At 33.2% G+C, this 15,590-nt stretch overlaps 1 protein-coding gene across 2 annotated transcripts; it reads right to left on the bottom strand.

The window, feature by feature from the left end:
* Nucleotides 1-2,076: 2,076 nt before the first annotated feature.
* Nucleotides 2,077-13,682, bottom strand: LOC145643011 (OVARIAN TUMOR DOMAIN-containing deubiquitinating enzyme 12-like). 2 transcript variants are annotated; one of them, XM_081694178.1, is made up of 10 exons: nucleotides 13,500-13,682; nucleotides 10,990-11,248; nucleotides 9,858-9,931; nucleotides 9,591-9,645; nucleotides 9,436-9,510; nucleotides 8,897-8,970; nucleotides 8,737-8,785; nucleotides 6,020-6,104; nucleotides 2,473-2,529; nucleotides 2,077-2,388 (listed from the first exon to the last, which is right to left on the bottom strand). In XM_081694178.1, exons 2-10 carry the CDS (start codon nucleotides 11,149-11,151, stop codon nucleotides 2,342-2,344), a joined length of 678 nt encoding a protein of 225 aa, XP_081550304.1. In that variant the 5' UTR covers nucleotides 11,152-11,248; nucleotides 13,500-13,682; the 3' UTR covers nucleotides 2,077-2,341. The 2 variants fall into 2 exon arrangements, with proteins under 2 accessions (XP_081550304.1, XP_081550308.1); XM_081694182.1 differs by having other exon boundaries at nucleotides 10,990-11,168.
* Nucleotides 13,683-15,590: the final 1,908 nt, after the last annotated feature.

Raw genomic sequence — 15,590 nt, 5'->3', positions numbered from 1 at the left:
GTAGGGATTTTAATTACTTGTTTATTGAAGAATGAAGAACGAAGGTTTCGCAATTTCTACCGGAGTTTAGAAGACCACGGAAGGATTCTTCATCCAAAAAATTATGCATCTGCACATCTTATGCCGAATTAGAGCGAACTCACTGATTGTATTGCTTCGGATGAAGTTTTTTGTTAAGGCTATTATCAATCGATTTTGCGATGTTAGTTTTAGGGTTTTATATGTTTTTGTTGGAATTTTAAATTTCTCAAAAATTGATTGTAAGTGTCGTTTGGCTATTTTATAAATGAAATCTTTAATCTTCCCGTCAAAAAAAATATGAGAGCTTCTTGAGAAAAATATTGCAATATTCATAAAAGTGGGAAATCAATTTTTAAAGGGTGTTTCTATATACTAAATTAGTAACCCTATTATTTTCACTTTTCTACATTGTGCCCCAACATATGTCACTTTCCACACTGTAACCCAATATACATTTTGTTTCCATGCGGTAACCTTGTCGTTTTCCCGCTATTAAAAAATTCCGTTTATAGGGTCCACTCTCCGTTTATTAATATTTTTTTATCGATTAGCACGTTAGAAAATGTCCTTTTAAAAGTTTTAGGGGCTATCTTATCCCTTAAGGTTCCAAATTGAGCCAAGATTTGGCAAAAAATAACTTAAACGCCTCGTTTTGCTTATTAGAAATATCTTGATCTACGTGTTCACGTTATACACAAAACGAGACATTTACGTTATTTTTTTTTTGTGGAATCAGAATTCAATTTAGACCCTTAAAAACCAAAATAGCCCCCAAAATCTTTAACGAAATATTTTTCAACGCGCAAATTGATAAAAAAAATATTAATAAATAGAGAGTGGGCCCCACTAACGGAATTTTTTAACGGCGGGGTAGCGGTAAGGCTACCGTGTGGAAATAAAATGTATATTGGGGTTAGAAAGTGATATATGTTGGGGCACAACATATAAAAGTGAAAATAACAGGGTTACTATATAGAAAAACCCAATTTTGAAAATACTTGTTTGTTGTAAAAATTAAAAGTTAACAAGATATTAAATGAAAGTTATAACTTTTTTATGAATATGAAATGTTGAAAATTATTGAGAAATAGAATTCTAAAATAATTTATTATCTTAAAAAATCAATCAGTATTTCGTTGACTTAGCACTATACATGTCAATGTGTCACATTAATGCTTATTTGTGGTGTGTGACATTTGGTGTAAAGTTAACGTATAAGATATTTAATGAAATTTTATATTTAATTATAAATATAATGCTCCATCTGTCCCATAATATGGTTTCTGTTTTCCTATTTTGAAGATCTAAATTATTGTTCTTGTTTCATTTTTAGATATTATGTAAAGACGATCATATCCTCACTTTTTTAACTTTATTCATTGTACTTCCTAAAATGCCCTTGAATTTTGCATATGTCTTATACTTTTTTCCACTTTTTCTCTCCAACTTTTGTCTATAATTGTACTTTTTACTTTTATTAATGTATTTCATCCACATTCTCCTCTTATTTCTTAAAGACCGTGAAAAAACACAAACAAGATCTATGTTATAGGACGGAGGGAGTACTATATTAGAATTCTTATCAAAAATAAAACTTTGAACCAACAATTTTATTCTAAAAATCTATTCAAATGAATCATACGTGTCAAACTAATAATTAATTATTACGTATATTGGCTATATAGCATAACACTTGGTGGAAAACTAGATTATGTCTCATATTGTGGCTAACTGTATAACTTTAGATAAATGATGAGTATTACTTATAAACTTAGATTTGTGCAACATTTAACCTTTATTACTTGCCTAAAGGGATTATGATATACTAAAGGGAAAAAAAGGAAAAACGGCGATATATAGTTCCAAAAATTTTCGCCAAACATTAAAATCATTTAAGTAGCTAATTTGATGATTCCCATCTTTGAGCATGAAAATTTTAATTACGAAATCAGATCCAGACAACCGTAAAAGTTTTGCATGCTTCTCTAATCTCTACGCATGTTCACATGTTTATAGTGAACCACATACATATCCAAAACTAAAATGCCAAAAAAATTTATTCAAATCTTTCATCAACTTATTTACAAAACAAAAAGTAACAAATACTAAATAAGTTATATAAACATATGTAAATGCAATTTCACAATCTTGCATATCCCAATCGATCAAAAATAAGGTTGTTTAAGAGAACAAATGAAAGAATAAGAGAATCCTAATGCTTAATAACTCAAATATATTTTCTTATATTAGTGTACATGAAGTATAAGCAATGTACAAAAGAGTTAATTCTAATCAATAGACTTTGATCATGACCAGGGATCTAAAACAACCAATGCTTCTTCCTTGGCTTGGGTGGCACGGGAGCGGCTGTAAAAAAGAAAAACCTACTTGATTAAATGCATACAATAATAAAGTAAATGTAAATATACAACAGTTTCACAGAGAACAAACCTCTGAGTTCGTATAGTGAATTATAATGAACCTCTGACCAAAAACTCAACCAAGCATCTGTATCATAGAAAAGACAATCATCATTAAATATCAATATTTCATATGAAACCCTTAAACATCATAATGATAATTTCAAAGAAGAAAATTCAAATGATAGAATAATATAACGCATTGAAAATAAATAATAATAATTTTTTCAGAAAGTTAATATGGTACATTAAAAAAAACAAAATATCATATTCTTTCTACAGCCAATTGGAGCCCAAGCACCTTGAAGCTTAGTTGCAGGAGAAGGGAAGAGCAAGGTAATCCTGCCTAAAAAGTGCCCTATTTAGAGTTGTTATCATCACCTAAGAAATTGTACATGTTATACCACTAGTCCGCTAGATCAAATCAAGCTTGGTTTAGATGTTAGAATATATAAAATACTGGAGATATGTATTAAGAAGAAATAAACTCGGTATGAGCACTTAATGCAGCACATACAAATGACTAGAGAAAAATATAACAATTTGTAATTTTGTTTTTCTAAGTTTAACCATAATAACTATTTCATTGCAAACAAAAAATATATATATATATTGATTCGAGGTCAAACATCCATAGTCAGAAATTTTCAGTTTTGTTTTTCTTTTGTTTAAAATTTTCCATGACCTAATTGTATAAATAAAGCAAAAAATATGCTAAATTCTCTCTCTCATCCACGTCCACCCCCACTAACCCGAATTGGAATAACTCATGATTTTAATTAATTACGCCAAATGATTCTTGTTCAACATCTTTTCAGCAATTGAATCAGGCCAATTCAACGGAAATGACATATGTAATAATACTGTGATGGAATCAGTTTGAGGAGTTATGAATCAGTTCGATTTCAAGTGGGTAGTGCAATTTTCCACCAACATGTTGGTGGTACTGTTCTGCCACCATAATTCAAATTGATTTTTACATACAATTACAAAACTTATTCTACCTCCGTTATATATTATTTGCAACGATTTGACATAAAATAGAGAGGAAAAATGTCTAATCGTTGTAAATAATATGTAACGGAGATAGTATTTTTTTTTTTCATCACAACTACATTCCCCTTGTTGATGATGATTTTTTTTTTTTGGGATGCCCATCCGGTTCACCGAAGCTACATCCGGATCCAACCTAGGTATCAACCGGAGTTGATGGGTGGTGGTTCCGTCATCACCGCCCATCAACCTAGCCGTTATCACCGCCCACCCAAATCACTCTTCACCAACCCTAAAAATTCCCACCCATTCCCACCCGAAAGCGCACCTGAAATCACCCAATCCCACACCCACCATGTACACCACACATCACCATCCAAAACAAAGATACCCATCACGAAAACAACCCAAAAAAACCTAACCATCTCCATAAACACCCTGGTCATAAACAACCCCCAAACACTCAAAATACATCCCTTAACGCCCTAAAACAACCTTAACGCTCTAAAAACAACCAAACAACTAGATTATGAAAAACTTTCTTAAAAAAAAAACAAATAAAATAATGAGAGAGAGAGAGAGAGAAGGGATGGCAGCGGCGACAGGCAACATTGGGAGAAGGGCGACAATTGGAGAGGGTAACGACAGCAACCGGTGAAGAGGGCGGTGGCTATAGTAGTGGAGGCAGGCTCAAGGAGTTTAAAGTGTTGTGGTTGTAGGAGGGGTAATGGTGGTTGTAAAAGTGATTCCCTTTCTTGATGTAAAATAATCAACTATACAAAAATAAAGAATTAACTTTCCAATCTCTATGTTTCCCTTTCTTAATCTCATTCCTTTTACCCTTCACCAACCAAACGCCACTCTAGTTCTTTTATAGGCGCATTTATATTCTATATGTCATCAAAGGATTTCAACTCGCACAGAACTTGATCCATACTGAAAGTAACACTAAATTTGTTAGGAAAAAGAATGGTTAATTAATCTAATCATTAATAATTAGTACGGAGGAAAATTTATATACCCTCATTAACACTCTTCATGCATGTTGAGACATGTGCTTGACCATTAGTACCTTTGTATGTCTATTATTATAAAAACTAATATTATGAAATTATACATTATAAGTTTAAAACTATTCCAATAATATATTATACAATAACATTATATATATATATTTACATATACCACTGGCAGAGCTAGCATGGGACAAGGGACTAAAAAAATGAAATAGAGCAACGTTTAAGTCCCACTAGTAGAGACTTGGGGACTTGTGGACGCGGGATCAATCCCTGTTGCAAGCCATTTTAGTTTCTTTTTGTGTTTATTGAATTTTTTTTCATTTTTTTTCCTTAATAATTACACCATATATTTCCCTTTCAAAAAAAAAAAAATTACACCATATATTTATTTGGATAATTATAACTGTAGTTTTGCATGAACAATACCCCAAATTACAATTATAATAGGTAATTATGAATCGTGCATTTAATTGGCTACATTATTTAATGTTCCAATTCTTCAAAAACTCTAAACACATAAGCATACATTAATGGAGGAAGAATTGGTACAGGATTTTGGATTTTTTTTTTTACTAAGTACTCTGTATTTTAGAAATTTTGTGTTCTAATACTTAAACTATATAAGTGTATGTGTGTTGCAACATTTTTGTCAAACTAAACAATGTCTATTTGTCACCCTAGTTTAAAATTCTTGACTCTGCCAGTGACATATATACTATCTTCATGTATTAAGATTCAAGATGCACTTTTAATGACTCAGAGTTGTTTTAAAATAATAAAAAGGGGCATGCAAGCAGAAACAAGAGATAATGGCCCATATCATGATTGGATGATGATGAGAATTTCAACCTGAATAGGTTGGGTGGGTGAGCAGTAAGGCATAGGGTTGGTGGTGTGGCAGTGGGGATTTGCTGCAAAGTTCGGAGGATAGTTGTGGGGAAAGGTGCTCTGGAATGGTGTAGAGAGAGGGAGAGGAGGGAAAGAGCTTTTTGAATTGATTTATGTTATTTATAATTATACTACAAACATTTTTCAAACAATTTTACGGAGTATATTTCTAAAGCCAAAAGGTCATTCGTGATAATTTCTTTTTTTCAAGTTTACCAAATAGAGAAAACATAAGGTTGCCAATAAGAATTTCTGGACATTTAAATATTGGTGCATTTAGTCATTTTACATCCACAGCTCAAATCAATCATTACTTATACTAATGAAACTATATTACAAAATTTTTCTACTTCAAATTAATCTTAAGAAAATTTACCTCAAAATTACCAAAAAAAAATGTACAGGGTTACATCATGGAGAAGATAATACCTCAAAATTACCAAAAAAATTTCCTTTAATTTTTCAACAATTGCTTTATGTTGAGAGCTAACTTTAATTTTAAACATTTTAAGCATCTTTAGTGAAACCTTTGATGCTGAATCATACGAAGTGCAAACCATCAATTTTAAAATATGAACATAAGCATGCGAATGGCTTCCTTCAACCTCTTTCTTGTAGTTGTCATTATAGCAAATAATATATGAATATCAACAGAATGTATAAAGATATCATGGATACCTCGTTTAGGTGCCTGGTACTGGGGAACAATTTCAATAAAGCATGTGTCTCTGAAGGAAGTCAAGAGGCATATCTTCACAGCAAACTACACATAATGAAACCACCAAAATGCACATGAAAAACAAATTACATGATGGAATATAAACCAAAAGTACACAGTATAGTAGGCTTCTAGCAAAATAGTAATATGATTTAAGGCTCTGCATTTGATGTTTTGGGTAGCTCCACCTTTCTTTCATTTCACTTCATCCTTCCACAAATATTCAAAATAAAATTCTTGGTTCATAGGATAAATGTTTTGTTATGTAAGTATCTGCAAAAGTGACAAAGTTGCCCTACGACTTATAACAAGTGTGCATTAAAGTCGTATGCTTTTCAATCGAAGAAAATTAAATAATTTATTCTTCCTTTTTGTACATATTGAACTGCAATGTTATTTCCTAAAAAAAAAAATAATAAAAAATAATAAAAAAAAAATCTTGAACTATAGGAACAAAAATGTCACATCTTATTGTAAAATGATAATAATTTATGTTAATGGGGTAAGTGGGTTACATAAGATGAGGCATTAGGAGGTAAATAAAGATTAAAAAAAGGTGAGAGGAGTTAGTGGCCTAGTGGGGTCTGTGGGGGTAAGTGTGACCCATGAGGTGGGGCATTTAGGGTATAATGAGAAAAAATGTAGGCCATAAATGAAATGGAGGAAGTAATTTTTTCATATGTATAAATTTGTTGACGAAATATATCCCATGAAGCACAAAGTAATCGAGACAATTAGGGAATTATAATAACATATGGAAAACCTCTCATGGTCTTTTCCACCCTAATGCCCATATCATTCCTAGGATACAGCAGTTTGTTACGTACATTGCCTATAGCAATGATAGGGTTTTAAAGTCTCTAAACTCTGAGGAAATTAGTTTTTAAGGAGGTGAAAGATGTGGAACTTCAATAGTATATGAAATACTGCTGATAGGAATATTATTACAGATGGAGCAAATTCAAATACTTTCTAGAATAGATGGAGAAGAGCCTTCAGAAAGAAAAATGGGCAAATAACTTAAGAATTTAATTTGAAGAAGGAAACAGCAGTAAAGGGATGGTAAAACATTTCTAAGTAGCATCTGGAATCACTAACTGGTTCAGAGTAAAGCTTAATTGTAGAGCATCTTTCATCAATAAAATATTCAAGATTAATTTTTCATACGCCTTTACATGAGTGAATTATTTCTAGAAGAACCAAAATATATATTTCCTCTATTTTTTAATACTTACAACACACTTTTTCATGGTATTTAAGAAAATTGGGCCTCATATAATTTAACACACTTAAACTTGGGTTGAGAGATGAATATATATATATATATATATATATATATATATATATATATATATATATATATATATATATATATATATATATATATTTTATATGTGAGAACCCATTGTTTATGAGAAGACTCTCGTGAGAACCCATCGTTTATGAGAGAACTCTTTCATGTGTGAGAACACTCTCTATGTTCTAAATTTTTCGTCGTATGTTCTAAATATTAAATCAGGTGTTCTATATTTTTGCTCACATGCTCAAAATATTAAATGAGTTAAATCCAATGTCCTAAATTACAACTCACATGTTCTAAATATAAAATTTCTTGTTCTAGATTTTAACTTATGTGTTCTAGATTCTAAATTATGTATTCTAAGATTTTTAATAATATATTTTAGATTTTAAAACATATGTTCTAAATTATTAATCGCATGTTCCAAACTTTTTAATCACATCTTCTAAATTTTATTCATATGATCTAAATTATAAATCAAGGTTTTTTTAAATTTTTACTCATGTTCTAAATCTAAAAGCAGATGTTCTAAATTATTACTCACTTAGATGTTCTAAATTAGATTAGTTCTCATATAGGTATGGGTTCTCACATATGGATCTATTCTCACCGGATCCCTCCCCTATAACTTGATCTTATTATAATTTTTTAAACTTGATATCTAATATATAGTGAAAGAAAGCCAATCTTAAACATATTGCTAGGAGTTTAAAGTTGATCTTCTTCACTTTGGGTAATGACGTAATGCTTAAATAAACATGTTAATATCCAGAGAATGCACAAAGATGAGTGTATAACAACTATGGTAGTCTGGTCACCTAGCTGAGAATATTTTGCCTGTATGTTCTCTATTTTATAGCAGACTGCTCTGGTCATATTATTATCATATCTGAGAGACATTAGTATTATATTAGAGCTGATTGAATTACATTTTTTTCAAGAAATATTCAATAGTGATTGCATGACTCTGGTAGCCTGTATCATGACTATTTGTGATTAAATTATAAATATAGAAAGGCCCCTTACTTTACCTATGCACAGGCCTTCAAGTCCTGCCTAAAATACAGGATTCAAGACTCTTATACGCTCAGCCACTCAGTGCATGTGTACATTGTCACAAAGAGCTGATCCGACAAAGGCAACTCATTGAACTGTGTCATTCATTCAAGTGTATGTCCTATAGGTTTTAGTTAGCCTAGATCCGCATTACAGCCATTAGACATGTTTATTTCTCACCTTTCATATCATTTTTGTTTCATAGAAGATGACATCTTAATTTGTCCAGCATATACATGCCCATAAACAAGGAAATAACATTAAAGCAATTTTGCGACCCCATAAACAAGAAAATATAAGATGCATAGCCAAAATGCATACCTTATCAGCTGCTGCCTGAAGAGTAATATGGTCTCCCCATTCCCCATTTCTGCATATGCAAAAATTAGATGGCAAATAAGTACTTGAGCTTTGCAAAAAAAATTGAATAAAAAAGATCACTGAAAACATAAGGCAATCATCGTAAACATAAAGGGCATACTTTGCCATTTTCTTGTAATAGTGCTTGTATTTCATTGGAACATAATTTTCATAAAGAGACCTGTGCTCCTTTAGCTGTAAGAAAAAAAATGATAGCATACATTAAAATTTTGGAGCTAATGATAGAAAATTGGACTATAGCTGAAGAGTGCATAATTATCAATGGCACATCCAAAAATGTACCCCCCAAGCCAGAGGATGTGTTTGTTTGACTTCTCAAGGTGGTTTAGACTTTCATCCCAAAATTTACATTGAAAACTGAAAGAAGAGACTTATAGAGCAAGTGTGGATCTCCCTTCTCAAGCCAATTGAAAAATTTAGGTATGTGTATTTTATAGAAAAAAGACAGTTGAGAAATATGGGTCTCTTATCTTCTACTTTAGCACTCTTGTCACTAAAATCAAAACAAATATCAACTAGCACTTTATAGGTGGAAATTAATGAACTGCATTTCAAACTTTATCTCCTTCTCTTGTCTAGTTTATTCTCACCCCACTTCTTTTGAGAACAAAACTTTTAACGGTGATATGCGGAATTTACCTGTTTGACCACTTCTTTGCGCACAAGCTTATGATAGTCTGGAGACTTGAACATCTGCTCTGAGAGTGCACGAAACTGCAGTGAGACAAAGATTAGTAAGACTGCTATATCATGTTACAAACCTACATTGGCATATTATGTACAGTTCCATTTACCTGACAATTTCCATCACCGGAGACTTTGACTTCAAAGAGTCCATAAACTTGTAGTCTGAAAAGCAATGAAGCAGTTAAGGTACAAGAAGTCAATAGATAGCATGAACAGCAATACATGGCCAACAAATCAGAGGCCAAATTGTTATTTCTCACTCTTTACCATGTGTTGAGAGATGTGAAAAGTGAAAACAGAGAAAATTGCAATCCTCACACCTCTTAGAAAGTGAATGTTTAAATCCAACAACCCTACTTAAGCATGGGACAAACCTTTGGAGAAGCCGTTGGTGGTCCAAATTGGCATCATTCACGGTAGGGATAAAGGAATTTATTCTTGGGATAACCTAACAAAAAAAAGAAGAAGGAATTTAATTAAGAAAAAATGAACTTCTGTAGTAAGACTAAAAAAGCAATAGTTTTACAATATTGTCATGATTCCATAGACTTTGGTCAACAGGGCAGCCAAGAATAGCCAATAAACTAAGAATGTATTATGTAGCAAACTAAATGCTACAATTTAAACAGGGGATATCAGCAGTTAGATGAAGTATCTCTACTTCCCTGCATCTTTTCCTTTCACACATTATAATTATCAATAGGTTATAAGAAAAGAAAAACCCAATTGTTATTACATCTGAGCTATGGATCCTCACACTGCACCTAAAAAGTTATAGGTAGGAAAAAGTCAACCCCCACCACCACGGGTAAACAAAACAACAATTTCTTCCCAATGACAAAGGCAAAAATAATAGAGGAATAAACCTTGAAGCCTTATTTTTACTTTCAGAATTCACGTAATTAATACTTCGTATTTTGTATACCTACTCAAAAAAATTAGAACATACAGAATTTTTCTCGAAAAGATAAACTGATAAAAGGCAAAAAAAAGATGAATGTAACACCATTTTTCAGCCAAAACTTTAAAGTACTCCCTTCTTATTCAGATCCGCATACTACGACAAATGCTAACAAATTGGAGATTGTTTCAAAGAAGCAAGAGTACTATGAAAAATATCAGTCAACAGCACAACTGGGGAGCCGGGGACAGCATTAATGATATATCAAGTTATGAACACAATATCATTGAGCATGAGCATAAAAATTTATATCTATTTTTTAATAAACTTTTGACAATGACTTCTAGTTAAAATTCATCATACATATAGCTGTAACTAAAATGAAAAACTTAGTAAAAGTATTATTTGGTAAAAAAAATGTTGGTTAGGGCAGGGAAGAGAATTTAAGATATGGAAAATGTTAATGGGGGATCACTGGTATACCAGGATTAAAAAAAAATAATAATAACTTCATGGTTATTACTAAGGAGCACACAGAAATGTAATTTCTAGCTTTCTCCATATGGCTTACAAGTATCATGAAGGGAAAAAAATTGTAATCTTACAGGAATAGGAGCAAGGTTAGTGAGACGTCGAGCAACAGCACCGTCTAGTTGAGAGTATTCTTCAGTTAGCATAAGTGCTATCATCCTATCATCCTCTGTATCAGGTTGACTACTCCATGAAGTTGAGCTAGAACATTCACTGTGGATATCATTTGTCACCATTTGATGTATGGTTTCTTCTATTATCAGCACAAATGAAGGGCAAAAACACAGCAAACAGAGGTAAGTTTGACAGGAGTACAACACAGATTATGGAGGCCTGTGAAAGATGGAAATTATAGGATATATATTAGTATCCGTCGAGCAAACATATAATAAGCACAAGAGCTTGGAAAATTCTACAGAATCATGTTACAGAGATTCAGAAAAGGCAAGTCAGCTAAATTCCTGATATAATCAAGGTTTTTTTCACATTTGCTACCACCTAAAACACCTCACTTCAGATTTGCTACCGTTTTAAAAAAAAATTTAACTTTGCTACCGCCCTAAACAGAGTTTGTTAGAAATTACTACCCCATGCCATACACCGTTACAATCTCCGTCAGTGGGGCCGAACCACCGTCCAGCCACCCCACTACCACCCCCTCCCCCCCTGCCTGCGGCCGATGCCCAAAACAACGGCCGACGCCGGCGACCCCACCTCCCTTTCCCCCACCACGAAGCCAACCCCCACTCCCTTTCCCCCACCCACCGAAGCCAACCACCACCAAATTCAGCCCCCCTCCCCGTTACCTCCAGCAACCACCAATTCACACCCACCCGCAATACCAGCTCCGCCACCAATTTCGCAGTCCCTCCTCAATTCGCAGCCACCATTTCGCATAAGCCTGCAACACCACCACAGCCACCAAATTCGCAAACCCCCAATTCACAAACCCTAAACCACCAAATTTGCAAACCCTCAATTCATTTGGGTGGCTTGAGGTTTAGGGTTAGGGGTGATTTCGGGTTTAGGGTTCGATTCCGGTGGGGTAACGGCGGGGAGGGGGGCTGATTTCGGTGGGGGACGGCTTCGTGGGTGGTGGGGTTGACTTCGTGGGTGAGGGATAGGGAGGGGGGTTGGCTTAGTGGGTGGGGAAAAGGGAGGGGGTGAGGTTGCCGCCGGCCGAATCTTTTAGCGCCGGCCGCCGGCAGGGGGGAGGGTGGCAGACTGGCAGTTGAGGGGATGGGGGTCGGTGGCAGTGAGGTGGCTGGGTTGTTTTTCTTTTTTATTTTTTTTTTTATTTTTTTTTTTTTTGAATAAACTTAAGAAACTTAACGGAAATCCTAACGGATTCCGTTAAGTGGTAGTGATATCTAACAAACTCTAATTTAGGCGGTAGCAAAGTAAAAAAAAAATTTTAAACGGTAGCAAATCTAAAGCTAGGTGTTTTAGGTGGTAGCAAATGTGAAAAAATCCTATAATCAACAACAGTGTTCTTATGATGAATTTCTGAACAGACAGCCTAACAAAAACAAACTAACAAGAGTAACAGCAGATGAACAATTGCTCCACATGTTGATTAGAAACACTCAACCACGCTTATTAAGGTATGACGCATTTCGGAAAGTTTATCTCCTGCCATTCGTGTAACAAACAACAAAAACCCACAAAATTTACATATTTGCATTTCTTAGCAAATATAGAAAAGAATTTGCTACATTTTGGGGTAAGAAGAAACTCCAAGGAAGCTATAGGGAACGTTTTTAACGCGGTACGAAATCAACCATCAAAAACCTACTAAACAGGCGGATAGTTATGCAAAAACAAGCCATCCCTCCCACCAAACAGCCAACTACTGCAAAAGTAATCAAATGATATCGTAAATTACATTAATCAAGTAGGTGATCAAGTCTGATTATGTCCATTATAGTCATAAATTAGAACGATCACTTCTCACAACACCATCAAAAGTACAAAAGAATTTGAGGAAACCCCTTTTTTTTCTTTCTTTTTTTTTTTTTTTTTTTTTTTCTTTTTTTTTTTTTTTTTTGTTACATATCTCTAAATTGATTCGTCTATCTAGCTAAATTAATTGATAGCCCAATTATGTAATCATGTCTTAAAAAAACAAAGAATCCAAAGTTTAGGATGAAATAAGAATACAAAATGAATTACTTTTCCTCCAAATTCAACTCCTGTAAAGTAATTGATCATGAATTATCATATAAAAAAAGTCAAATGCAATGATTAACATTTTAGAATCCCCAAAAAAATTAAAATAAAAAATAAACAAAGTTCATTATTTTCCAACAATTTCAGCTTCAGTTTTTCCCATAAACAGCAAAATTAGTCAATTTGCTTAATTTAGACGCCAATTTATCTGATTTATACCACAATCAGCAATTAGTCGATTACCCAGCTCAAATTTTCATATTCTTCAATTAATTCCTCTAAAAACTTCTACAATTAAAATTTAAAATACCAAAAATTCAAATTGGAAACAAAGGTCATAATTTACATCAACTCAACAAGGAATAATTTTCAAAACCAACAATTAAAAAAAAAGAAGAAGAAGAAGAAGAATTACCTTAAAAGAATAATTCTTTCTTTGATGATACAGAAAATAAAAAATTTAGCAAAAAACCCAGATCAAATTGAAATGACTCTTTTTTGTTGATCTTAGATAAAAAAAATTTGTCGGCAATGGGATATTTTAATAGAAATGATATTTAAGCGTGTGAGTTTTTAAAAATAGTTATTGGTTGGTGGGGGTTGGAGCTGAAAATGGGAGGCTTTCTTCAATATATTCCTAATTTTTTCACTTTAATTATTTATTTTTTTTAATTGAAAATGTAATTTGTTTTTGCGCGTAAGACCGCGTTACACTCACTAACGTTGGGATTTTAGAGAGGAATGAATAAATAGCGGGTTAAGTCTTGGCGCATAGCGCCTATTGATTTCAGCGTATATAGGCTGACAATTTTGCAATTAAAAAGTTCTGTTCTGATAACTTATACTTTAGTGGTACATTATACATGCATAATGGTACATTATAATGTACCATTAGAGAGTCAACTTTTTCCAGAAGTTGAAAAATATATGATGGTAAAAAGCACCACTACACTCGTAATAGTCCACTAAACATACTATTCAGACAAATTATACTTTAGTGGTACATTATACATGTATAATGGTATATTATAATGTACCACTAGAGAGCCAACTTTTTCTAGAAGCAAAAATTGAATCAACAGAAATTACTTCCTTACCCTCCTATTTACATAACTCGCCCATAGGTGCTATGCGCCTAGACTCACTCTAAATAGCGTAGGGTGTGAGGTCGTGTGGGGCTAGGGAGGACTTGCACGACACAAATTCCACAAGTTTTTTTTTAATTGAAACTAGTTTGTGTTTGGGCAATGCCTAGATTGATGATAAAGTTTTAGAATAACTTTTAACTTGAATGTTAATTAGGGTTATATAATCCTTTTGAAGTTTTGATCATGCATGATTTTTAATTTTTTAGACATATGATATTATTGTTGTAATATAAGAAGTATTTTCAAGGCTATATTCCAAAAAAAATAATCGAAAAGATGATCTTGTGACAATGAAAGAGTATGGTGTGTCGTGATGCAAATTACTGACTTGAAAACGAAATTTCGGCGCAACCGGGGTGCACTATTGTATTCGCCGGCACGTTCCCTAAGGTTAACACACCACTTCCACCCAAAGGCACTTTTGGGTGCAAGGTAAAGTAACTTATGCCCAATATAGAGTATGTGTTTAAACAAGCTTGTGTTTGATATGTATTTCTTGTGTATATCAAAATCAGAAAACATCCTCCAATTTATAGAGATGAATGAAGAAGATGAAAGATCATGGAGGAATCTTCTATGAACAAAGAAGAAAAATCAGAAATATCATGGTGATTTAAAACACCATAATCAACCTCTTAAATGGGGGGTTACAAGAAATCAAACAAGAAGAGGAATCCAAGGGAACCGTTGGAGTCCAACGGACAAACACGCGCCCGATCGGGCGGACACTCCCTTTTTTCCAGACGTCTTCTCGCGCCCGATCGGACAGATCTCGCCCGATTTATCTTGGTCCATGATAAGGGTCCGATAATAGTGTAGTTGGATTAGGCTCGAAAAGAGATTTCTAATGATACATTATAAGCCCAATTCCGATGAATTATGAGGAAGTTATGGATTAAATTAAATTAAATTACGCCCGATTTTTAAAGGTGGCCCAATGATCTAGCAGAGGGCCTATTAATTATTATTCCAAAAAAAATTAGGATTGATTTTAGTCTTCTAGGAATATCTAGAAGGTTCTCTTTATTCTAATAAGATTAGAATTGATAATTATATTTTTTAAAAGATGTTTTATTTTGAATAAAATATATTAAATCTGATTTCGAAACTGCTTGGATGCATAATTACCTACAACCGGTTTTGTAGACACCTAAAAATGTCTCCCCAAAACCAAACCCGATAATGAACAGCCTTTCACCGCCATTATTGGTCGGGTTGAGTATTTAATCTTTGGAGTGCTTAAATCCATATTTCCATTTCATAAACCAACCCAACTCCTATCCCACTTCCCCAAACCATAACTTATTTTCCTCTTTTCGTGCCTTTAAACCCAAAATAATTCATTTCGTATCCTTTAA

The sequence above is a fragment of the Chenopodium album genome, chromosome 1, assembly GCF_948465745.1.
Source record: "Chenopodium album chromosome 1, dcCheAlbu1.1, whole genome shotgun sequence".
In the NCBI taxonomy this organism is placed as follows: domain Eukaryota; kingdom Viridiplantae; phylum Streptophyta; class Magnoliopsida; order Caryophyllales; family Amaranthaceae; genus Chenopodium; species Chenopodium album.
The sequence above is the reverse complement of the archived record's forward strand: the minus strand, read 5'-3'. Positions and strand labels throughout refer to the sequence as shown.